This window comes from Leuresthes tenuis, unplaced genomic scaffold, assembly GCF_036924035.1.
Source record: "Leuresthes tenuis unplaced genomic scaffold, fLeuTen1.0.hap1 SCAF_23, whole genome shotgun sequence".
Lineage (NCBI taxonomy): Eukaryota > Metazoa > Chordata > Actinopteri > Atheriniformes > Atherinopsidae > Leuresthes > Leuresthes tenuis.
In genome coordinates, this window is record NW_027325377.1 from 13780262 (window position 1) to 13805761 (window position 25500).

The 25500-nt window shown below is 41.6% G+C and overlaps 1 protein-coding gene across 1 annotated transcript in view; it reads right to left on the reverse strand.

The window, feature by feature from the left end:
- Positions 1–22658, reverse strand: part of usp6nl (USP6 N-terminal like) — a 79929-nt gene extending 57271 nt beyond the window's left edge. Inside the window, exons 1-2 of the mRNA XM_072377940.1 lie at positions 22457–22658; positions 11506–11612 (exon numbers count right to left, since the gene is read on the reverse strand). Of these exons, the coding sequence (XP_072234041.1) occupies positions 11506–11509 (4 nt within the window). The 5' untranslated portion in view covers positions 11510–11612; positions 22457–22658. The remainder of the gene's footprint in view (positions 1–11505; positions 11613–22456) is intronic.
- Positions 22659–25500: the final 2842 nt, after the last annotated feature.

Sequence of the window (25500 nt, forward strand, 5' to 3'; positions counted from 1 at the left end):
GAACTTTCCTCCTTTTCTTATAAAGACTTAATATCAATGAGGACATATTCTAATTAGGTGTTTCGGTTTTTAACTGACCTGGCTTCCTGTCAAATAGACACACAAACACAATATACAGTGAAGAGACAACACTTCCAAACTGAGAAAAAGGGAATAAATCAGGTTTAAACGTTCCTGTCGTAGCACTGCGTGTGTGCAAGATTAACAAGCTAACAAACCACAAACTAAGTAGAAATCTAAATTACAGTTTGATGCGATTATGTCACTTTCATGGATTGTCTATTTCCCAAAACTGCAAACAAAAGTACAGAATAGCAGCCACTAAATATGCAGTAAACATTAAAAAATAAAAAAAACTGTATAAAACCCTCATTGTTTTGGACAAATCAACCTAAAAGACCACGTGAGAGAAATCTTATTAGTGTTGAAACGCACGTCCCCGATACAAACCAAACTGCCTGAAAATTAATGATGAAAAAATAAAAAAATAAATTAGCAAGTTATGATGCTTCCACAGATGCACGCAGACAAGGTCCGCTCCAGCCTCATGTATTGATACAAAAGATTCAACCGTGATTTAAAAAAAAACAAAAACCTGTCTGGTTACAAGTGTAAACACGTTTCACTCTGAGCGAAGAATGTTTGACATATCCTGGTTTAAGGTTATGATTTGCAAAGCAGCTACTCGCAGCCAGTGGAAACGGCCTCGTATCCAGACCCTTGAACCGGCTGAAAGCTGAAAGCTCCCCCCTGCAGTGACTCGACGGGGCCAACCGCCGCAGAGTGGAAGCGGCGGTGCTGAGCAACTGTCAGCGAATCAGGTTTCAGTTTGGTTTCCCTGTTTATTCTGCTAAGGCACTTTGGATTGGGGCCATGTCCACAGATCGTATTCTCGTGACGGGCCTAAACAAATTTACACAAGAAAGATAAGAAAACAATAACTGCGACCAATGAGCTTCTGTTTAGGATGTTCATTATTTTCTCAATTCATTAAAAAAAAAACAAAAAAAAAACCTTCCTGGTTTACGCTGAAGACAAAATAAATCCTTTACAAATCATTAGGATAAACTAACTTGAAGTGTGCTTTTTCATAACAAGGAAATGGATCAAAATCAAATCCAACTGGACGGCGTGAGGAAAATCTGATGAAGCCCCACACCCCAAACACAGCGGGGCTTTCTCTCATTGCACAAGATCCCTTTTGTCTGACGTCCACGCATTAAGAGTTGATGCACCAAACTTTCTGAGCGGGAGGGCCGCTGTGAAAAACAGGAGCTCGGCTCGCCATGGCAACTAAATATAGTGTGGCCATGAAAAGCTTTATGGCGAGGAGACGCATTATCCGTGCGTGTCTGTGAAAGAGGGAGAGCCAAAAAAAGAAAAGAAAGGTTGGTTTCTGGTGCAATTACCTCTTTTTTTAAAAATAAAAACCCACAGAGTTTATTCCAAAAGTTCACATCTTCCAATGTTTTTATCCAAGCTGGACAAGCAGGAGTTCATCTCATTTTTCTTTGTGCCGTATCAGATTTATTCTTTCGCTCGGTCCTTCACTTATGGGGCAAAACAAGGGCCACGCCAACCGTGAAAGTATCCCAAGGTCCAAAATTGCACAAAAAAAAATTGATAAAAGTGCAACAGTACAAAAATGTTCCTGGCAGAAGGAGAACAAGCAGATGGAAACAACTCTAAGATGGCACAGACTCCCCTCTGGGAGCAGTTTGAAGCTGCAGCCAAGTGGAGGCAAAAAAAGGTATGTAAACTGTTCTCCTGTGTCCCATCCATCAAGAAAAATCAATTTAACACATCTAAAATCCATGACTCAAACGCTTCAAACCTGCAACAAGATTCTAGTCTAATTAAAAGGATTATTGTAACATTCAGAAATCCAATCTTTATCACGGAGATTTAATGGAGTATTTATTTCTTCCTGAAAAAGATGCATTTCTCTTGTGAGCAGGATGGACATTCATAAAGTAAAACAAATGAAGCGTTAATAAGAAGGTGGAGGTCTGTTTGGTTTGAAAAGAAGGGCAGACGCATAGAGATCTTGGAGACGACGGGAGACAGGTTCTGCACTTTCAGCTTAGACTTCTGGACGTTACTCAAGAGGGCTTTACTAAATCCAAGTTCTGGGAATGTTTTCGGCAGCACTGTCAATTGTGATTTGCTTCAGCAGATGCGTCTACCCATCATGTCATCAGAAAAGAGGTGTGGGGGGGGTTAGAAAAATCTGGGTTTGACAGTTGTAATCAAAACAGTTTACAGAGCAAGAAAGAAGAAGCAGAGACATTAATTAGTGTGCCAAGATTATTGCCCAACATTGGATTATCACAAATGTATCAGTCAGTGATGAATGAATGAATGATGAAGTGGAGAAAAACCAAAACAGAGGGGCAGTGTGATGGGGCCGGGCCCATTTTGCGGCTTACGATCACACGAAACAGTTCCGCTAAGCGAACCCTGCTTTCTGGAAATTCTAGCATCTGCCTCACTATCCAAGCTTTAAAAGCCACCTTTATATCTTTGAAGTGCAAAAGAAAAATCAGACTTTTTTTGCCAACACATCATCAGAAGTCTGGTTCTGGTGCTGTTGTTTGACCACGATGAAAATCAAACGAGGAGGAGGGTGCGACATCTGTAAGAATCAGGGCTAATAGCGCACATTTAAAGACAGGTTTGAGGTTGTAGACCTGAAGAGGGGATGAGATGGTTTAAAAGGAAATGGAAAAAATAAAAAATAAAGAGTTCCTCCAAGCTGAGAGATTAAGATCCCAGTTAAGATGCTGGGATGGCACAAATTCACTCTGAGCGGGACACCATCTAACCCCAAAACAGGTTCAAATATCTATTGTGAAGTTCAGTGCGTGTTCAAGTATGGACTCTACTGAGGTACAAACTTTTTCGGTAACATGATAGAACTGAACAAATCCCAGTGGCAGTCTCAATATGTATGCTGGTGCCCTGAGGACTGGGTCAGTGGATCCATTTCCTCTTGCCGGCCTGTTTACTGGGAGATGTAATCATATTCCAGCAAGGCTTCCTTCCTATAACCCCCTACACAACCGCCCTCCCTCCCTCCCTCGCACACCTCCTTCGCCGCACTCGTGACATCCGAGCATCACTCGGCACCAGTGGAGAGGACAGGAAACGCGGAGATGGAGGGTTGATGAACCACATTCCCACGCGACAACGTTCAGTCATTGCGTCACTGGTGAGATGTGGAGCAAAACTTGGGGGGTGGGGTTGTAAAAGAGGGGACAGCAGACAGAAAAAAGGAGGGATGCTGACAGAGATTGAATTAGATCCTGGAATAACACAAAACAAGCTCCCTATAGCAAAAACAAAATGTTAAGTCATTTTCACCGTTAAGTTTTCATTTGTGTAGAATCTTATGGAATTGAGGAGTTTTGCTGACTTGGATCAAGTCCTTTATATCAACGACTGACTCGCTGTCCGATTCATTTAACATTCCTGTTTTTTGCGAATGCCTCAGTGAGCCTCGCCTCTCTTCCCTGCACCTTGCTGCCATATGAACGTCTTAAAAAGGTTCAAAACAGACAGTCTTCAAGCACTCCCTACAAATTCAAAACAAATGTTTACCGGCTCGCTGACAATGTTCATCCAATATCTGCAGGATCACGTTTTCACCAAATCAAAAGCAGTTCAGTTCACAAACACACCAGATGACCCCTTTTCGTTTTTTTTTTTTTTTTTGAGAAATACAACATTGTTTCATCAACTCGTCTTTTCAATTAGAAAAATTTGAAGTTTTCAGCACAAAATGTGACACACTTGAAGCTTTCAGCTGGACTGAAATCATTTCACTGCTTCCGAAGAGCCACAGCTTCCAGTGCAGAGTGAATACGGAGTGAAACTCCCAAATTGCTGCCATTTGCAGCTTCTCCCGCACGGAGCCGAGTCGTGTAGCTTTAAAAACAAAGAGGGAGCAACTCTCTGATGGGAGTTAATCGGTTTGATGATTTATTCTCTGCGGGAAATGGCTTACATTTTGACAGCTTCTACTTCCATGGAATGTGCTTCATTTTTGATACAGCAGCCAGAAAAACAAAGTGAATTGTGGAAATGATGACACAGCCACGACAAGTGGCATTCTGGGAGTAGACATCGCAATCTTGATGACTATTTTGCAGCTGCTGTGAAAATACAGTGTTGAAAAAGCCTGCAGTGTTAATGTCACACTAGATAATGGGAGCCCTGCCTCACTTCCTTTCTGAGGGAGACGTTAGATGTGGATCTGGCACAATGGCATTAATATAAAACAGCATGTCATATGTTATAAAAATCCGGACTGATCTTAATCCCAAAGCTCCGCTCAAGATCAAATTCACGGCATGCTCGAGGTGACGATTCCTTGAAGTGGAGGAAGTGTGGCAGGCTAATAAACCTGCCCGACCTGTGCAACGGCAATAAATGGAAACAGCCCTCTTTGCTCAGGTGCTTTCCAGACAAACAAATTCCAATCTTTCTAGTAATTAGCCTTGAGTCATTCTGCGGGCAGAGTGGCTCTAAAGTAGCTGGAGCCGGCGTGGAGGAAGAGGACACATTTCACACCGTGAGACATGTCATCATCTCTTTAAGGCTTAAAGCTCTTCTTTTAAAAGCCCACAACAACAAAGGCTCACTTCCAAGTGCTCTCAGACACACGCTGTTATCAACGGAACAAACACAAATAAAGCAGGAGTAACGGGTCAACAGAAGGGAGGGATCTGAAATTATGAGACATCCATAACAACTACGACCACTGCACCCCCGTTACGCAACTACAAGCAACCAGCATCCAGGACCGACAGGCCTCCGTTAAAGCTGAACACTGGCTAACAGTTATTTGGAGCTGCAGTGTCTGTGATGCAGAATGACAACAGCTGCAGGGAGACAAATAAAACAGTTATGTGACATCTACCACAACAGCTCACAAGCCACACTGATAATACTCTGCCTCCCCTCAAGTACTAAACCCAACTTTTGAAACACAACTTCTCCGTTTGGTTGAACAGCCTCCAGACGTTCACGTGTGACACTTAAACCGTTAACTGCTAGCTTTTGTGTAAAGCCCCGCTTCGCCGGTGCACTACAGTGTAAAAAGGTAAAGCTAACTGCACTGGAGTGGAACAGATGGAGAACAGATGAGGCTTTGGGAAAAAGATAATTACGGTGCACCACACCCAGATACACTGTGTGCCCTGCAAGCAACGCGATGACATCAGTCTTCCTCTGACAGGGAGAAAGGAAGGTGTGTGGGCGTGTGCTCGTATGAAGGACAGGTGGACAGATTGGAGTCAACCGTCTGTGCCTGCACACTCATGCTGCCCTAAAAAAAAACCTCTTACTTAGAAGGCCAGTCACAAAGTATGACTTGCATACTTCTAAGAGGCGATGATGATCCTCAGCAGCAACGGTCACGTTTTAGAAACCAGCTGGTGTTTAATATGTCATTTATAAATAAGTAGAAATGCACCTAAGATCATTAAATAGAATACAGAAAGCGCAGTATCCAAATGTCTCGTATGAGCTTTATGGCTATGAGGAAGTTTTGACCTTCCCAAACATTTCCTTCTTTATTTGACTTGGTGCTTGATTCAGGCAGTAGCAATAAAAACTGCTTTACAACCGCTTTATCGTGCCTGTGCAGTTATTTGTCGTTAAAACAGTTGTGACTTGTCGGGCAAGGGGAGTCCTGATCTTTCTTCTGACCCAATCGAGACATTAAAAAGGAGCATAGAAGAATGCAACTCGCCAGTGAATAAAAAAAAGGGAGCCCGGAGCTCGTTTTCCCTGCAAACAGATGGTAACACAGAGGGAAAATGGCCGAGACACCCACACCATGTTTCAGTGAAGTAGTTTATACTAGTCCAAATAAGACCAGTCCAAAAAAATATAGATTATGTTACGAAAATGTCAAATATATCCCTTTTTGGCATTGTGCCAGTCTTTAATCCAGTGATTAACCAGTGGAAAACAATGCATTTTGCCTGTCGCTATACTCAACTCTGTGGCATAGATAAGGTCCTCTGCTCGACTGGCAGTAGTCATTGTCAAAAATCACTTCACTCTTCTCACACTTATGGGTAAACTAGTTACTTTGGGTAACAACTCATTTCCTACAAGATTTCAGAGGAAGACTACTACCTACCTAGTGCTACAAGGACTACAAATTCCACTACCTCGCAGCGAAAATGCCTGAAACTAAATCAACAAAGACCGAATCCCACAGGCTGCATCAGACCACAATTCGTGATATTTTGAGATATTTAGGTTAGTTTATAATTTTTGACTGCACCACGGACGTCAGCCCCCCCCAAAGAAGGACTGAGAGTGAGCTGCCAGCTGTCCCGCCAACTCTTTACTTTATAGCTGTTCATTATTGCTGCCAGTTTAAAGCATGTTATGGTCAGTCAATCGGCTTTAACACCAGAAAAAGTGAGCTGTGTCCACAATTGCAGACCGAGCATAGAACCCTTATTGAAAATGAGTGCGTGGACCTGGGTGCTGTATTTCGTCAATGACAAACAGGGCGGAGCAGATAAATAGCCGCAACTACTGCAGTCATTGGTCGACCGTTTCCGACATACTTCTCTCAAAATCCAGATATTTATTTTTTTATTTTTTTAACCATTGGAAAAGGGACTTTAGAATAGCAGTTTATGATGTTTGTGTGGTTTTATTACATCACAACTGGGTAGGTTGTGCTGTGCATTTTTGTTGAGCATGGGTCCAGTTGCAAAGAGTTTTGAGCAGAATATTTTACATCCAAATAACAAAGATTGGTTTTTCCTTATCATTAACATAAAAATTATTTTTTTTTTTTTAAAAAGTAGCTTACAAGTTTTTATCCAGAATTTATACTATCAACCAATGCCAAAGTATTTACATTCAACTCACCTTAACCCTAAAATATCAGAGTTTGTCTTGAAGACCATCTCCATGTATGAGTATCTCTGATAATATTTTGTTAACGTTACTTATTAACTTATTAACTTTTAATCAAAACAATTCAAGGGAATGCTTGAACCTTTTTGATGAATATTCATAACATTTAACTGTATATGCTTCAAAAAGGTCATACCAAACCACATAGACATAAACAGGATAAATAGGAATTAATTAACTACAGTGGAACCAGTTTCCTTATTTTCCCCTAAATTCTTTCGCTCAATTTATTTCTAAGTATGACTAATCAAACTTCTGCCCCTGACAAAGTCCCTGCCTGGTCAATACTTATTGGAACCATTATTCTCCTTTAACTAACTGTGTTGTTTTACACAAGACCAACAAAACGCTACATAACTCGTGTCTTTTCCTCATCAATCTCTTTTTCCTTCACTGTTATCGCCCTGCTCAGGGACCATTTCCTCCAACAGCGCTGGCCTTTGGGGAAGAACCGGGAGTCATTTAGCTGCAGACAGAACTGCAGTCCATTATTGCAAAACATAATGACTTTGTGCTGTTTGGGGGACAATTCTCGTGCTCATAAATGTTGCTATTTATTGCATCACAGAAGCCTGAAGAAACATGTGTCTGTTTTGTATGAACAGAGCAGATGATCACAGATATCCAATGAAGTTTTACCCTGAGAATGAATCACAGCACACATATGGAGGCGGTAAGTAATGAAAGCACATCCTGTGGCGACAATACCAATGTTCTCGCCATTCCCCCTTTGCTCTGTTCACCCAGAGTCAGACCTGTAAATTCACAGTCTATTTCTGTACTTTTACTTATATTTTTGTCCATTTCAACAATGTTTTACTGTGTAGCTGTACTGTAAATGAGGCCTACATACATCAACTTTATTCCACCTACATCAATACATTTCAAGCCATATTTTCTGCCTTAGAGCTGTTTTAAACCAACCTTCTTTCTGTGATCTTAAGGGATCTAAAAGCAATGCAAAGCAGTAATCCACTGCAACTGAAGCTAAAGTGAAGCTAGGTCTCAACCAAGGCAACTACAGAACATTACTGAACTGTACACATTGACTTTTACTTACTGTTAGAGTCAGAAAAATTCTAAAGTTGCAACTAAGCATAAGCAGTTAAGGAAGGGGGGAAAAATAAAATAAAACTTCTTTTTTTCTGGCAGCGGTTCCGATTTAGCGAAGAAGACGTCGAAAAAAAAAAAAAAAAGTCATTATCTGCAAAATATGCCAAACTCTGCAGGTTCACATCTCCAACCACATCAAATGTGTTCAAATGAATAAGGCTTCTTTGTTTGCCAACAAGCTATTTAAAAAAAAAGCCAAAGTAACAAACTACGTCAACGATATGGTCTGTGGAAAAAAAGTCAAGATTCAAAAATCTCACTCAGTCACATGAGCCAAAACATTATTTGTCTGGTCGTAAAGTGCACTTCCTGTGGCCTCGAAACGTCCTCCACAAGGATTCTTGTCAAATTCACTTTTTTGTTGCTTTGAACTGTTTTTGTCAAAAGTCTCAGAGAACAAAGCCCCAGTAGGACGACCTACTCTGTCATGATATATTTTCATTTCTGAAAACCTAAGTGCAGCTGCCTGGTTCAGAAAAAAGGGGTATACTTCAATCATACTGGTGTTTTTTATGCAACACGCGACTTCAAAAATACTGAAGTGTACATTTCCTGCATCGCAGTGTGGCCAAAAAAAAATACCAAGCAATTTGTTGTTGGCCATATTGAATAAGCCCTGGTGTGGATGGTGTAAATGGTTGGTCCCAATTGGATTAAAAGCTCTTCACCACTCTAAAAAAACCAAACAAAACAAAACAAAAAAACTACTATTATTCCACCCTTTCCTGGACACAACTTTAAGCATGACGGGGGCCACAGCACCTGCAGTGCAGCTACCTTAAATGAGAGGAAAATAACAGCAGCTCAAAGATGGCCCTTAGCACTCTCCATCCGTCTGTTACCCATTTTTTTTCCTTATTTTTCCACAAAAAGAAGTGAGTCATCCATCCTTGTTAAAAGACTTGTTAGAGGAACGTAACCCCGCCCTGCCTCAGGCCAGCAGCTCTTTGCTGCAAGTTTGTTGTGTGTGTGTGTGTGTATTGTAGGGGGGGGTAATTAAGGTAATTAGCTCAGGATATCAACATTGTCAACAATCTCCAGGCGAGAGTGTGAGTCTATCAAAGGTTGGTATAAATAATGAAACGCATAAAAGCCTTTTTCAAAGAGCGCCTGCTGCTTACAAAGCACAATCGGATCACATTAGGACAACAATACCCTCACAAACCTTGTTATTTGGTTGCGTTTCCTCAAGTTTTTAAGCCCAATTTGATACACTGAACTCATACAGACAGATTTACAAAATAAAAGTCTTTATAATAAAAGCTTTTTAACAACTTGTAAAGACCTGAATGACAATTTGTCATTCCGGTTGAAGCGGAGAGTTTCGCGATTGATCTCATGTACAAGAGGATGCAAGCCTTTGGGGTGCAGTCCTACGCAAAATAAACATAAACCATAAATCACTCTGTCCTGCATTTCCACTCATCAGGTCAACAAGCACACACACAGACACACACACACCAGTTTGTGTTTGGTTGGCAGTGTGCAAAGAAAAAAAGAAAAAAAAGAGACAGTAATCGGGTTAAACCTCTCAGCACTCCCCTTCAGCAGCGTCTGCCTAATCCAATCGCCTTCCAGTAAACGCTTAATAAGAGCCGGGTTTCCCTGGTAACACAGTCCCAGCCCCCTGGTATACGGATACACAGCCTCACAGCTCTGCACAGAGAAACACTGAAGAGGAACACAGCGAGTTAACACTGCTGGCAGGAGGAGATGCCGACTCCAGTCAATCCTTATCTGGAAAGTGAACTGCTGGCCAGGAAAATGAGAGGGTCTGCATAGGTGCACCTAAAGAATGCAGTGGCCTGATATCAAAGAGTCAATAAATCTGTGGAAAAAGAAAAAAAAAAACCTTTCTGGCCTTCTGTTTCACATGTGTTCAAGTTGATATCGAGTGATATATTGATTGAATTCAATAAAATACTGAGATGTGTGCTAGATGCTGTCTTAGATATAATTTGTATCGTATCATATTACACATAATTGTGACTTCATAAAGCTTTTAGGTTCACCTCAGCGACATTTGTGTAAAAATCTCTACAGTGAGAAAGATTATTCCCAAGAGGAAAACGTTCGAGACAAATGACAGTCTTCCCAGGAGTGGATATCCCTGGAAGTTAACGCCAAGGTCAGACCGTGCAATGCACTGACACACTGACAATAACAAAAAGCTACATCTCAGACTCCACAGGCCTCAGTTTGCATGTTAAATGTTAAAGTTCATGACAGCACAATTAGAAAAAGACTGAACAAAGATGGCTTGTTTGGAAGGGTTGCAGGAGAAAGCCTCTTCTCTGCAAAAAGAACATAATCAAGGTGCTGCAGTGGTCCAGTCAAAGTCCAGACTTCAACCTGATCGACCTTTAGAGAGCTGTGCAGGAACCAATGCTGCAAACCCGCAATGAACTGAAGCAAAGTTGTAAAGAGGAGTGGGCCCAAATTCCTCCACAACGCTGTGAGACGCTGATAATGTCATAGTAAAACAGTTTATTTCAAGTTACTCCTGCTAAATGGTTCTAATTGATTCTGTATTTTGGCTTTTAATGCTGACACCTAGTAATCAGACCTGGTAAGTGACAAAAAAACATTTATCCTGCAAAGCTCTCGAACTGACCCAAACCATGCCGGTAACTTCAGCCCTGATGATTATCATTTTGAATATAATCGCCACACGATGACATTCCTCAATTTAGAGAAACCCTCTTCGTTCGCATCAGTTTGGCTCACGTTCCACAGAGCACACACAAAATGATCAGCTCTTCTGGCGCAGAGTGTGTGTGAGGTCACATTCATATGTATGAGCACATCACACATATAACAGAACATACTTCACTCTGATCTCTCTGGATGACTCACACTGAGCTGACATGTGAGGCCATGCCATTGCAGTCAAAGTGACAGACAGCGGCGCAGGATGCGAGCTGATGGCTGTACGCACACAGAAATGTATATACTACAGATGGAGCTGATGGAGTGCTCATCCTGCTACAGTCACCCTCCCATCAAGCTTTGCGGTGTGATTAATGAGGGATGAGGTGGTTAGGGTTGCGGTACTCCACTTTGCCATATGCTTCTGCCATCCTGGGGGAGGAGAGAGGAGGTTCAAGGTGCAGAGGAAGCAAGTCCGTTTTGAACATATGTAAGATTTCCAAGGATGTGGTTGCCCGTTCTTTTAATCTACGCCGTAGAATTGATTTGGACCGACCAGTTTGGTCCAGTTTTTAGAAAAGTCAAACACTGCTGTCCATTCCACCAAACAAGGAAGACTGATATTTGAGCTGTTTTATTTTATTATCAACACCATGGGCAGTTCTTTCAAGTCTGAATCACGGGTATGTTAATATTTCCCATGAAGACACACAAGCACAAAATTCCCTCCACAAGAAAGCAGGCAGAAGGTGACGGAAAAACAAAAATCCCATTTTCAATAAAAGTTACACTTACTCATGGTGGGAGTCCAGGAGTCGGGAGCAGGACGAGGCCCAGGTAGGGCGGGACTTTGGACAGGTGAGGTTATTCTCCACTGGGTGTTTCCCAGAGGCACTCATGACCTGAAGGAGACACCAAAGAAAAACATAAAACCATTACATCAGGCGAACGTGGGCAGAAACTTTGGCAACTCAATGTGACCGAGACTTTTCCAAAGGAAACAAAAAGATTTAAACAGAATTCCGCTTTGACCAGGTCAGTTGGGAGCATTACTCCTCTTGACTAACTGCTCCTCAGGTCTGTCCGTTGAGCTCGCCTGATGTACGGTACACAGACGCAGCAGTGAAGTTAAAGTACAATAAGAAAGGAAGTGCACATCAGCTGCATTCACACAAATTAGCAGCATGGCACCTTCCTGCAGGGCTGTGCTGAGGTGTCTTTATTTATTGTTATAGTACACTACTTGTACTTTATAGCAACAACTATTCTTGTGGTACACCAGCAAACTGACCATGAGAGGAGTGAGACAAAAAAAAAAAGAAAAAAAGAAACTGGGAATCCAATCAAAAAGGTACCAATCAGTCCCTAAAGTCTTACTAAAAAGGTGCATTGTGACAAACATCACCCAGGACTCAAATGTCCCAAGGCTTTTAAAGAGGAGTGAAAGGATTCAATGAATTTCCAATTAAATCTTATATGAAAGGTTAGATTAGGCAAATTAAATCTGCAGAAGTGTGTTGCTCCTCCCTGACAGTCCAATCCAGAGAGCTGACAAGGACGATTGAGCCTCCTTCAAACAGAATTAACCAAGAAGTCCGCCTCAACTAGAAATCTGTTCAAGTCACATACTTCTATGGGTTGCTGATGTTTTTATTTGCGTCTTAGAGCATGTGAAAGAATGAGAGTTTAACGTTTCATTGCTTTATATCAATGGTGGCTCCGTTTCCTCATTCACCGCTACGCCTACTTAACCTTCGGCGTTTCTGGTGTATTCGGTGTCTCCTCAGGTGATTGAAGTGGGCTTGAATGTCTTAAATACATTTAAATATAGTGGAAAAACACAGTAACAACTTTTCCTGCACCTTCAAATGAGCATATGTTATGAACTATTGCAGACATCAAATATGGGATAACAGAGAAGAAGGCAGAAATAAAGTTCTGGGAATCCTCAAACAGTTAGAAAAGTATCTCCTCTTTATCAGGGCCATTTTGGGTGGGGATGCGCAGATATATCAGCCTAACATCCATATCGGCAGACATTCAGCTTGTTGACTGGGAGGATAACATCAAGAGATGGCAGTAGCTGACATTTATCTGATGTGGTGTTGTTTTTGTTTTTTTTAACTTTGTCTTGAAACTGACAAGATCTTTTTTTGGGCTTAACAAAATTAAATGCGATTGGCCTTGTGAGCTCTGAAAAGTCACAGAGGAAACATCCCAGCAGTCACAATGCAGCTTTTGATAGTCAAATACTAATCAGGCTTTTTTTTTTTTTATAAATAAATTTTAAAAAAAGCAGTGCAAACTAAATCCTGTTTGGCTTCAGAAGTGGACCTGTATTATTGATCCGGTGTGAAAAATCATACATTTGTCATGCAAAGTTTTACGACATCCCTCTTTGGTCTTGGATGCTGAACTTCAGAATCTGAAAACACCAATGCCATTATCTCAATTGTGGAATTTTATCGAAAAACAATGCCCCACAAAAAAAAGAAGGCTAATGAATAGGGACATTGAACCCCATTTGTAAACCACCCCGGTGCCTCCAGGTGCCAATGAAATGGACGAATGCTGCTTTTCGTACACAGATGGTTGATTAAGGATGAGGATCTGTTAATAAACGGTTTCAGTAGGACAGAAATGGCAGGGTACAGAGCGGGTAAATTAACAGCTTTGGCTTCACTGTGCATGTTTGTGTGTGCGCCTAAGCATCCATCCATCCAAATCGATCTGGACAAAATTAGCGTAATCTAATAGTAGTATGCGGTAATAATGGGTAATTTGATCCCTCTGCAGAGTGGTGGTGGTGTGTGGGGGGGGGGGGTAAATGATGCAAGTGATGTAGCCCCCCCCCCCCCTCCCATGTTGCCATGAGCACGAGTACTGCAGATGAGGGGGATCCAATATCCTCCCGGGCAGCAAGGAAAAGCAGCACAGGTCAGCAGAATGCTTCAGCAGCAGAGGGAATGACAAATAAGCAGCAGAGCAGCAAACTGAGCAGAGATTCATTCAAACAAAAGACGTAAAGAGAGCCGATACCGCCTTATGGGAATCATCATCTCCATCTTCGTCCAAACTTACTTTACCACTGAGTTATGATAGTTTCGGAGGTTCTACACAGCGGTGGTTTGCTTGGAGTTGCATTCTTTTAAAGTGGCCAAATGAAACAAGTTGGTACCCCCCCCCAAAAAAAACTATGTCAAATGATTGATCATTTGGTCTTTAAATCATCGGAAAAGGGCGAAAAATGGCCATAATACTCAGTTCAGTCCAAAATATTAAATCAACTATGACAGATCAAGTTTAGTATTTTGGCTTTAAATAGATTTTTGATTCTGAGCTTTTAAGGATTTCAACAAATAATGTCTTCTTGTTTCCTCTATGCGTCATTTATCTTATTAATGGACCAAGCATTGCATCGAACATTTAGCTGACATCAAAACACAAACATTTGAGAAAATAATTGCTTAAATTATGCGAAAAGACAGACATTTGTTGCACTGCATTTTAGAGTTAAATCATTAAAGCGTTTATTAAAGCACTAAGAATTCTTTTCTGCTCATTCGTATTACACCTTTTGACATTTACTTCAATCAAAATAATCCCTTTATGCCTTAGACAATTGAAAAAAAAAAAAAAAAAACTTGGATGTTACTTATTGTTGCCTCATTTATTGTTGTCAGGTCACAGTTATTACATTTCAGTAAATTACTACTCATATAAAAAAACAAAAAAACAACAAAAAAACCCCACAATTAACACTTTAGTTTCCCGTGTTAAAGGGTAAATGGACTTTAGGTCGAGTTGACCATCCAAAGCACATTCACACACACACACTCAAAGGTCTTAAGTCTTAATTTTACTGACTACAAAGTGCTTTTTTTTCTCCATTACACACATTCACACACCTATGGACGCATCGGCCCAAGGAAAAGGTCGACATGTGTTCCAGGGAGGCTGGGAGTTGAGCCACCAACCTTCTAATTGGCAGACGACTGCTCTCCTTACTGAGCCACAGCCACCGCCGTGCGTTCAGTTTATGCCACTATTATAATTTAATTTAATATCAGCTTTCCAGCCTTTTTAGGAGTCCCACCAACTGCATCTGTGCAAACAAAATCGACACAAAACTGTCTTTAGGCAGCCTGTCTTTGCATTGTCAGCTACAGACAGGAAGTTAGATCTCAGAGGGTTCCAGGCGGACATTCTTAGCGTCGGGGTTGTGACCTGGGATTAGATCTACCATATGTTCACCTCTGGCCCGAGCTGGGACATCAGCCAGTTAGTAAGAGTGAAGCAGAGCTCTGAACAGAGCTAATCAAACACATGGTCACTGCAGACCGGAGGTCTGCTCAGAGAAGCTGAACCCAAGGTCAGAGAGCCAGGTATGACCGAAGGAACTCAAGTCACCTACTGTAGTTTCTGTTGTTAATTATTGGTGGTTTGATTGTAAATTTACACACTAAACCGAGGACGGAAATGCTGAAATCAGAGTGTGTACAGCACACCGAGGAGGGCAGATGAGTCACCCGTGATGACGACTGTTTTTATGCATCTGTAACACTGACGAACAAGTGGAAAGTAACATAGATAAGAAGCAACTATTATCAGCTCTCATACATGAGTCGATACTGGGAAGATGGTAAAACAGCAGTAATCGATTGCTGACATCTGCATTCTCATGTGGAGCCCTTCCAGAAAATGTCAGGGTTACGTGCGAGTGTGAACCTGGTCCAAACCAGAACCTTTGGGTTTACAGAAAGAAGTATTATGTTTAGAGAAAAGAAGCCTGTTTTCTAGAATAAGAATCTTAAAAACTTGAAAAGCCTTGAACGATGTTAGATCAGGACCCTCTGTTCTTCAGTTTTACAGTTACGATAAGAGCCCTTCATCCCTGAAGGGACAGAGCCCTGGGGAAGAATCAGAATTGGACATTTCTGCTCCAACACAAACATCAAGCTGACTCAGATACTGTCCAATATCTTTGAATTACACCAGAAAGTGATTAACTTGGAAGAGATTCGACTTTAAAATTTTCCTACACCACCACAGCCACCATAAAGTTTTAATTGAGGACCAAACTAACAAGTTTCAAAACCAAGTGTGGTACAACTTACAGCTGTATTGGAGGTTTAACATTTATAAACCGCATTCAGACCACAACATCTTTTTTGTTGTGTGTTGTAAACTCAGCAGGCCAGCAACTCTGACGGATGTGAAACAGATGTTATGATGCGTTAAAGAGTAACCACACAGGACAGGCTTCTCTGAAGTGACTCAACTACCCACTGACATAACAGTCCAAACTGACCAGATTCCCAACAGAAAACAAGCAGCCGGCTGTCTTTGTAACCTCCATATTGGCTGTGTTTGCTGCATCTGATGCAGTCAGGTAGCTACTGCAGTTTTTCCATCTTTCCCTCTATCCGACGCACACAGGGCCAGCAGGAGAGTCAGCATCTGGTGGGGTGTGCTGCCGCTCTGAAGCCGGGCATTAAAAGGCAGAGCGGCGGACTGAGCCAACAGAGATCAGCAGCCAATAAAGACGGGCAGCAGCCGCAGCTCTGTGCCAAGGCCTGGACGGCAGTGAGGGAATGCAGAAACCCTGTGTCCATGTGGGTTTACGTTGTCTACATCTGGTATGTGGGTGAGCTGCCTGCCTTACCGAGTCAGTCGAGTTGTGCTGCGCTGCATTCTGAAATCCTTATTGAATTTCAGCTGACCAGCACTTACACATAACCTGCATAAATCAAGAGCAATAAAGACTTTCCAACCTTTTCCATCCAATTTTCTGTCTTAATAAGGCCTAAATGAGAGCATCAGCTCTGCTCGATGTGTGCATGGTTTTAGAGACGCTTGCATGGATTGAACAGGTGAGCTATAACATGTTAAGGAATTAACTTTAAAAAGGCACCGTCGACAGAGGCAGGCCAAACAGCTCTTGAAGCTAAACCAATCTGAGTATCTGTTGGCTGCAGCTCGATGGTCACCATCCCAAATTGTCAGGGACAATATGAATAAATGCGTCAGCTGAGAGGTCGAGCTGCTCTCGCACGGACATCGCATGAAAGAGAGATTTCGTACAAAGGCCAAAAGAGGGAAACGCAGCTTCCACAATCATCCTTTTAAACATTTAATTTAAACTGACATAAATTCAGATAATGAATATCTTCATTCATATCTTCAGGGTTTTGGACAAAGGGTTTTCTGTAGCGAATTGCGTCAACGACATCATCCAACTAGACGCGTGCGTAGAAAGCCCCCGATAAGCTCCCCAATAGCCCCCAATAACAACAACACGACAGCTCTGAGCGAACAGTGCAATAGTACGCGTTCATTCATTCATTCGTCTTAAAGTATTGGTGAAATAAAGACAGATAATGCCTTATTTAGAGGCTGTATTGTCTATGCCCTGTTCACTCCTGTTGTATATATGTATATATATATATATATATATATATATATATGCCGATCTCGAGTGATCTTTAAGCAGCTTCACCGCAACCCTGTTTCTGAAACTTTTCCCATATATTTATAGTCTCTTTAGGAAAATCATTCTGAAACCATGCACAAGCAACTCAATCTTGATCATTCAGTGTTTGAATAAGCAGTGATAAGAACTTTTGATACATTTCCTATTGTCATTAGCAACATCTGCCACATGGAAAACAACATTTCAACAGTCAAAACTGACGCACAGAAAGATGGAATAAGAAAAGCAAAGCGAGAGATTAAATAGAATCCAGATAAATAACTTCGAAACCTGGAAATGTAGCTTGGTAGGTTTTTTTTTCCCTTTTTCAGGGACTTCAGTGGCACGTTTGTTCAATCACACTCACAAAGCAAGAAACAGAGTTAAGATAAGTAATAAAAACGCAACAAAGAGACGTGCTGTATGAGGCTGAAAGACAGATACCAAGTAAAAGCTTTGTTGCCATGGAACAAGTTTTGGAGGCCGTGCGATGACCTGGTGAATACCCTGCCCTTTCAGCAGGAAAACACACAGATTTATTCAACAGTTTCTGTACAGACGCTGTAGCACAGACAGAAAGACAAAAGGAGAAGAAGATTAACTAATTTGTGGTTGTTGACCCTGACGACTGCAAGCTTTTTCCCCCATTTCCGCTTCGTCACTGAGCCACAGGTCCAACAGCTGTGCCCAACTGCAGCCTCGGAACATTTTTCTGGATAAGGCCTTTCATTCTCTTTATGGAAGTGATGGCTCGATTAATACGCGTTAAAATAGTCGCTGGATACTCGAATGGGTAAAATTCGAAGTTGTTCCTGAAATGTCGATTTTTTTCTGGAGCCTGTGCCTGATTTTTAAACCTGTTGCTGATGCCTGCATTCAACACAGCTACAAACTGACTGTAAAAGCCTAAATAAAAATGCAATAAAAAGGTATTTATAAGTCGATACCAATTGTGCAGTACCAACTTATCAGACAAGTTCCTTTTTTTCCCCTCCCACCTTTCTTTCAGCCATCCTTCTCTGTTAAACGACCTTTGAAATGTGATATGCTAGCACTGACTTAACAGGTACTGGCCAACGTGAAAAAACACAGCCGCCTGTTGTGATTGGTCAGAGTCTGAGACGCTGATGAATGTTGTGTCTTCTCCTTTTCTTTTCTTCCTTTTTTAGGAACGAACAAAAGCTGCACTCTGTCTGTCTAAATGTTAAATCTAATCATTGAAAATAGAAGCCAAGAAGACAGACCTTCCGGGAGTCTTTCAGAATTGGCCTGTTACACAAGTGGGCCGGCGCAGGCCCACAAAACGACAACAAATAAAAACAGAGCTTCAACGTGGACGTGAAGTCGAAGTATCATTGTAATAAGAGGAAGTCATTGTGGCTCTCGATTTAAATTCCTTTTTATATTTTTATGGTGTTGCAGCAATGATAAGAGTAAAAAAAAAGACTATCGTGTTAATGTGTTGCAGGGAAACCAAGAAACACCGCAGTGTGGCGAAAAGACAACCGGTATCTACTGTCTGCTGTATCTGCTCCTCCGCAGAAATTAATAATAAACTCCAACAAGGTTCAGACAACAGCTTATGCAGGGGAAAAAGAGGCCCGGGGGAAAAGAAAACTGGATCTTAGAAGGTTCTAAAGCTAAAACCAATCAAAACTGGTGCTGACTTTAAGCTAGCATTTGCTCATAAATGGACCTATAACAAACACTGAGCTCCTGCAGAGGCACATAGAACTAATGGTGCAACAACAAGTGAATCACTTACTCAATCTAAACATCCAAACATGAATTCACCTGGGTTTAGCAGGAAGCCTTGTGTTTATAGTAGGTCTGTAAAATGCCACACAGTATAAAAGTCAGCTGGAGCTTTTGTGTAAAAAAGGTCAAGTGCTGAAAATATGTACCTGCAGCAGAGTGGCAATGAGACTCAGGAGACCTTTAACCTAAAAATGCTGGAGCAGGGAACTTTTACAGACCATCTGTAAGCGGGAGAAACTCTGTCATCTGTGCAGACGATGCTCTCTGACTTCTGATCTCTCTGAAAGTTTTACGAGTTGGTCAGTGAAGTTTGAGGTTGAAGCCCCGACAGGTCCAAAAAAACAACAAAAAAGCAGTACAGTTAAAGAAGTCGTCTGGCATTCTGTGGAATCATTTCTATCAGTTTTCATCTCAGTTTACCGGGATCTAAAATATGAATAAATGTGCACCTCGGATGAGCGCATGATATATGCTTCCAAGTAAAAAGTGGATGTCTTAGAGATGAGGCGGAATTCCTAACTGCTCAAAAGTTCTGTGTGGAGCCCCACATGTGTGGGTTTTATCTGCATGAATCAAGTATTTGAATGCCTTTTTTTCCCCCAAAAAAATGTGCACAGGCACAAATGTTTGAGCTGTGCTCCAGCTTAAATATTCACAACAGAAATACTTGTGAAAGGGTCTTTTTGTCCACAGTGTTGAATCTCTCTGCTTTTTAACTCTCTGTGCTTATTGTTTTAACTGCTACTTTACAAGCAGTAACTGTAGAACTGGCGGTAGCCCTGTGGTAGCGCGACTTGCCTTTCACTGGAATGTTGATCCCGCTTTCTGCCTTCTATCTCTATTTTCATCAGAGCTGGGAAAGGGCTGATCCCAGAAATGCAACGTAGCAGCGCAGCAGTGACACAATGGCTCTAAATATAAGCTGATAAAGCAAATAGTCTGACCCTGACACATCCAGGCATGTAGTTCATTTCATCGCAGACAGATTTGGAAGACTGAAAAGGTAATAGCTCTGTACAGGGAAAACCACCCTGAAATGGATATTTCCGAGGATGGAAACAATAACAAAAAAGCCGGATTGTGTTGTTTAATCCGATACTGAGAATCTATTCAGCCTCCACTTTAATTAACACTGCAGTCCAGCAGGAGGATCAAACCTCACAATGTTTTGGGTCTTTAAACAGTTTAAGTCACAGTAGTTCATCGTCATTTTCCCTTTACATGCTCCTTCTTGGTTCGATCCTCAGAAAATTCGGTATTTCATTCCAGCTATGCTGAAGGCAATTGGATTTAAGTGCCTTTGCCTTTGTTCAAAGGGTGTTTTCTCAGGTACAAAGCCTCAGATGTCCTTGAACTTCTTGAGCTTAAACAGGGAGAAAACTGAAATGAAGCAGTACTTTGAATTTCGATCTGGAGTGACCTTGAGTGCGATGTTAAGACACCGATTTTAAATGTGAGAAAGAGAAACTCGAGATCAAAAATAGTTTTATTCAAACTGAGGAGGCGATCTAACGACAAGCCTTTTATATTGTCCAATGATTTTTGAAAGGCTTATTCATGCTTTTATCGCATCCCAGCTGGATGATGTTCTGTATTTTGGTGTTAACCAGATCTGCCTTTGGTCCAGAATGCTGCAACTTGCCTGTTTACACAAATACGTAAGTGTGAGCACATCTCCCAGATATTTGCTTCCCTTAACTGCTTCCTCGTATCTGTTAGAATTGATTTCCTTTGCATCTTTCTGACCTCTTACAATCGTATGTGTCTTCTCTCAGATCTTCTGATCAGTTGCAGATAAAACCCGGACCTTTGCTGTTGTAGCCCCAAAATCATGGTAACAAGTGCCCCTGCACATTTGGCAAAAGTTATAAAGCACATTCGACACTTGATGTTTTTCATTCGGTCTTAGAACACACTTCTTTTTCTTGGCTTTTAACTCCAAGAGAGTTACATTCTTTAAAAAAAATAAAAATTGTATTCCCACAATTTCATTGCTTTTATTTTGAATTCTTCTTGAAAGTTTTTGTCTTTTACGTCAGTTTTTTTCCAATGTGCAGCACTTTGGCCAACGAGCGTTTGCTTTTAAATGCTCTTCATAAATACAGTTGACTTTGACTCGTACTATCTTCTATATATGCCCTCTGTTTTCAAATTGTAAAGCTCCTGACAGCGTTAAGCCGCATTATCCTGAAGTGGGATAGGAGGGATTGAGACGCACACAACTGTCAAGATGGCAGCATTCACATTACGGTTTCTTACCGTTGTTTTCCAAATAAAACTGAAATAATTCTGTGAGAATACATACACCTGCTATGAATTTACACTAACTCCAATGTGTTTTTCAGCACAACCTTTCCATTTCAGTTACGGCACGATTGAGAATGGGTCCAACACTAGTTTAACGTACGTTTTTCCTATTCCGAATAACTTGACGTACCTCGCTGCAAAAGGTAACTCAATCACCTTTCTCGTGAGATAAAAAATATATCGAAGTGCCCAACTTTATTAAGCACAATACTACTAAAACTCTCATCCAAACACCGACGTTTATGTACCAATATTCAATCGCTCTGCCTCGTAAACAACTGAGCTCCTTAATTTATTTAAACGTTGTAAGGGAAATGAGCAGCTCTGATCTCATCAAAATGAGTGACAGGGTCCATCAGCCAATCAGGAGCCTCAGGGCTGCCAACAGAAGGCTGTGGTTGGTGCTCCGTCCGCATTGATTCCGTTGCGGGAGGCAGCCTCGGGGGTTCGGCAGCATCAAGACAGCAATAATTAGCAGAACTATAACCGGAATTAAAGCGTTTTGATAGCCAAAAGAAAATCCCAGCTGCGGTCCGAAAACACATTTTGAAAGCGTTAGAGAAATCCAGCTCTTTGGTTTAGGAGTTGTTTTTCTTTCCTCATTATTAATAATCATCGAAAATTTTGGAATTTATTTTGGTTGCTAGTCATTGTTTTTCTACAAATACAAAGCTGAAACATGTTCGATAAGAAACAAAATTAACATTTACAAAACATCAATACAAGCGGTACTATGAATGGTAGTGCTAATTTCTGGAAATGCCACTTATATTACCACTAGTGACAACCCTAACCCTGTTTATAATTATCTAAAAAATGGGAAAAAAGATAATTGCGATGAAAGTAACGTAGTAATTCGTCGTTTTATTTTGTAGGATAGAACCGGATGTTCCATCGACTCGGCTCAACTGCGAAGGATTTGGCTAGGTAGGCCTCGGTGAATACAAATAAGCTCAAAGTTTTAATGATAAAACACCATTTACCTACTCTCGGATGCGTAAAGCAAGCCGAATAATTTCACAAGGACGTCCAACAAAGTCCCCAAAAGCCCCGGCGCCATGTTCCAGTTCACTTTGAAAAGCAACCGTCACTGAGCTACCGTCATTCAGCCCCGCAGCAACGCTACCGTCTGCACTGACAGATGCATTTCAGGAGCTCGACAAGTTCCCCACCGCTCCAACATTAGCCAACAACTCACGAAAAGCTCACCTTGCTCGCAACTCGACGGGTCCTCTTCGCTCACATCTCTGATACATCCCCGGGCAAACTGGAGCAGACAATACCCATGGTCCCGTACCAGGAAGTCCAAAGCACTTCTCAAACTCTGTGTGGGAAAAGCCGTACAGGATTCCCAGCCAGGTAGCAATGCGCCGCCCGCCGGGCTGATCTGATCTCACCGGCTGGATGCTGCCGCTGCGGTGCAGTCCAACCTGCAACACTTCTCACACACACAAACCACCCTGTCAACAATTTCTACCGACCTTTAACTACCGCAAATGTGCCAACACCAAGCACATTTTCAGAATACCTCGAAAACATGACTCCATCGCCCCAGTTAGCAGGTTTTCCCCTTTTTATTCAACCCATCTTTACAAGTTCGTTTCACCTGAGAGTAAAACAGTGCAATTGAACGTAACGTTAAAGGGTGCGTGATGTCATTCTGCTCCAACTTCTAATAATATGCAGTTTTTAAGGCAATTTAAACCCAAAGGTTATGGCTGCATTTGACCGTCTTTAACTAAAGTAAAAAAAAAAAAAGAAACTTCAAATCAAGCTTTTCAACCATTTAGATGAGTCCTGCAGTTAAAAAAAATCTTTTTTAAAAAAACAAACAAAAAAACAATCATACCTGACATAACTTAGATATAAAAAATTTGTGCTATGATATTTTTTTGCAGAATTCAAATACATACATGCAGTCTGGTGTGTCACATACAAAGGCAGAAATAATCAGGAGAAACTCAACTGCTCAGGTAAAATCTATGTGATGCCAATCAAATTATCAGTTGACATACTTGATCTGTGATGGGTGAACCTTCTCAACACACTCCTTTATCCAGTTTCCATCTCGGACAAACAAGTGTTTCGACTGTGAACACACTCAGCACGGTGTGTTTGGGAACATTTGTCTCATGTTGGTCCTACGGGCGATGACTCTGACGATAGCCGTGTTTATATGGCAACAACATAAAGTTTTTTGGGAGTTTTTTTGCGGGTAAAATGACAGCTTACACGGATGGATTTTTAAACCCGCTCCCTGGGCTGCACGAATGTGCATTCTAGTTCCAAACCCTTCAGTTTGAACCTGGAAAAGTTTTTTTAAAAAAAGGTCGGAATCCCAAAAGGACAGCTTAACAGAAAATAAAAGAATTTTGAGCCAGCCTCCATCTGCAGTTGCAGCGGGCTCAGAGGTGCCGGAGGGAGCCTTAACCACACACCCGGAGTGTATAATGAGGACCGGGTATATGGGGCTGCGCTATTTATTTTACACAGCAAACTGTTTATAGAGAGGAGCTGTTCAGCGGCACTGGCAGACCACATTATTGACTGCAGGGCGCTGCGACACCTGGGGTGACGTCTGATGCTTTCAAACTGTGCCACAAAGTCACGTTTTGGCAAACACGCGATGGCGGGGGCCGACTGTGACGTTCAGTGTGTCGCTGAGGAAGTCTTCCAAGAAGTCGGCCTTTACTGTTACCTTTTAAAGTGGTCTTGAACAATAGTTCTCCGGGCTTTCTGAGCCAAATGTTTTGACATATACCTTATGATGTGCAGTATGTCCTTGAAAAATTACAAAAAACTGGACAAGAGTAGGACAAAAGGAGCAGTGGCAGGCCTCAAAAACTATCTACAGTAGATGAACGGTACCTGAAAGTGATGGGAAAAGACACAGGACCCTCGGTTGGTCCGTCGACTTTTCCCTGAAGCCTCCTCAGAAATGGTCTCCGTGGAAGGGTGGCTGTCAAGAAGCCAATCTTAAAGAAAGGAAAAAAGAAAAAAGGCAGAGGTATGCCCAAAGACACAAGAACTGGACTGAAAATCAGTGACAGCACGTCCCACGGAGTGATGAATACACCCCAGAGCACAGACCTCAACGTGATTGAAGCAGCGTGGGATCAGCTTGACAGAGAACGGGACGGAAGGCAGCCAACATCCTAAGGAGAGCATCGGAATGACCTTCAAGAAGCCTGGAGAGCCCCTCCTGAAGGCTGCTTAAAGAAATGGCGAGAAAGCTTGCCGAAGAGGGTTCGGGATATTTACTTTCGTGCTGGTCAGAACAGTACAAGCTGTTTCTGCCTCGTATAATGTATTTCCATCAATGTTAACACATGTTCGGCTAAATTGCTGCACTCATTTCCTTTTTCTCCCCCAGTAATACAAAGAAATGAGGGGTGGCTCAAGACTTCTGTGCACTACTGTAGTCTGAACAAATTCTAAGAAAATCAGGTTTAAAGCTTCCAACATAAAGCCACTCAGTGTCATTCCCAAGTTGCTCATACTCCACATGAACAACACGTGAAGGATTCTCGACATTGAGAGGGTCTCGCTCAGGTTTTGTTTTTTTATTTGTGGCGTTTAATGATATTTGGAGTTTTCTTAATTATTTTTTTTTTGCTTTAATTCATTTTCACATTGTAAACTTTTTAATTTATCCATTCGGTTGGTTAGTGTGTGTTTTTCTTCACAAACACCCTACATTTTAGTGGTAATGACAAGAAATAAAAATGGATAATGGTAACGGATGCATTGAAGAGCCAAATTTGCGCCCGCTGTGAAAAGGGTGCCAGATGGAGTTTTCTTCCACTTAAGTTCAAAATAGTTTGATAATTCTCCTTTTATCTTCTTCTTCTAAATTACAAAGCTGAACACCGACTACTGTAATTAACCTGTTCCACTCCATATATTTGGCTTCTCTTGGCCCTGTTCTTGACCTGCTTGTGGAGTTCTCTTGTGAAACCAACTGATGAACACCGTTAGTTTACTCACCTAAATGCATGACGCAGACTGGATAAACGTGAAAAAAAGCTTCCTTCTTATGTAAATATGTCTAAAAATCGAGTGGGGCGCTTTTAAACCTTTCAGCGTTCGCTTTAAGTCTTATTCTTTTATCAATTTCGTGACAGGCTGATACATGTCCAAGCACGTCACCGCCACCTAGTGTCAATTAGGGGAATAGCACAACGGCTGCGGTTCTCCGTCTAAAAACAGAGCGCCATCGCCATCGAAATGAGACGAAGTGGTTCCCCTCATAG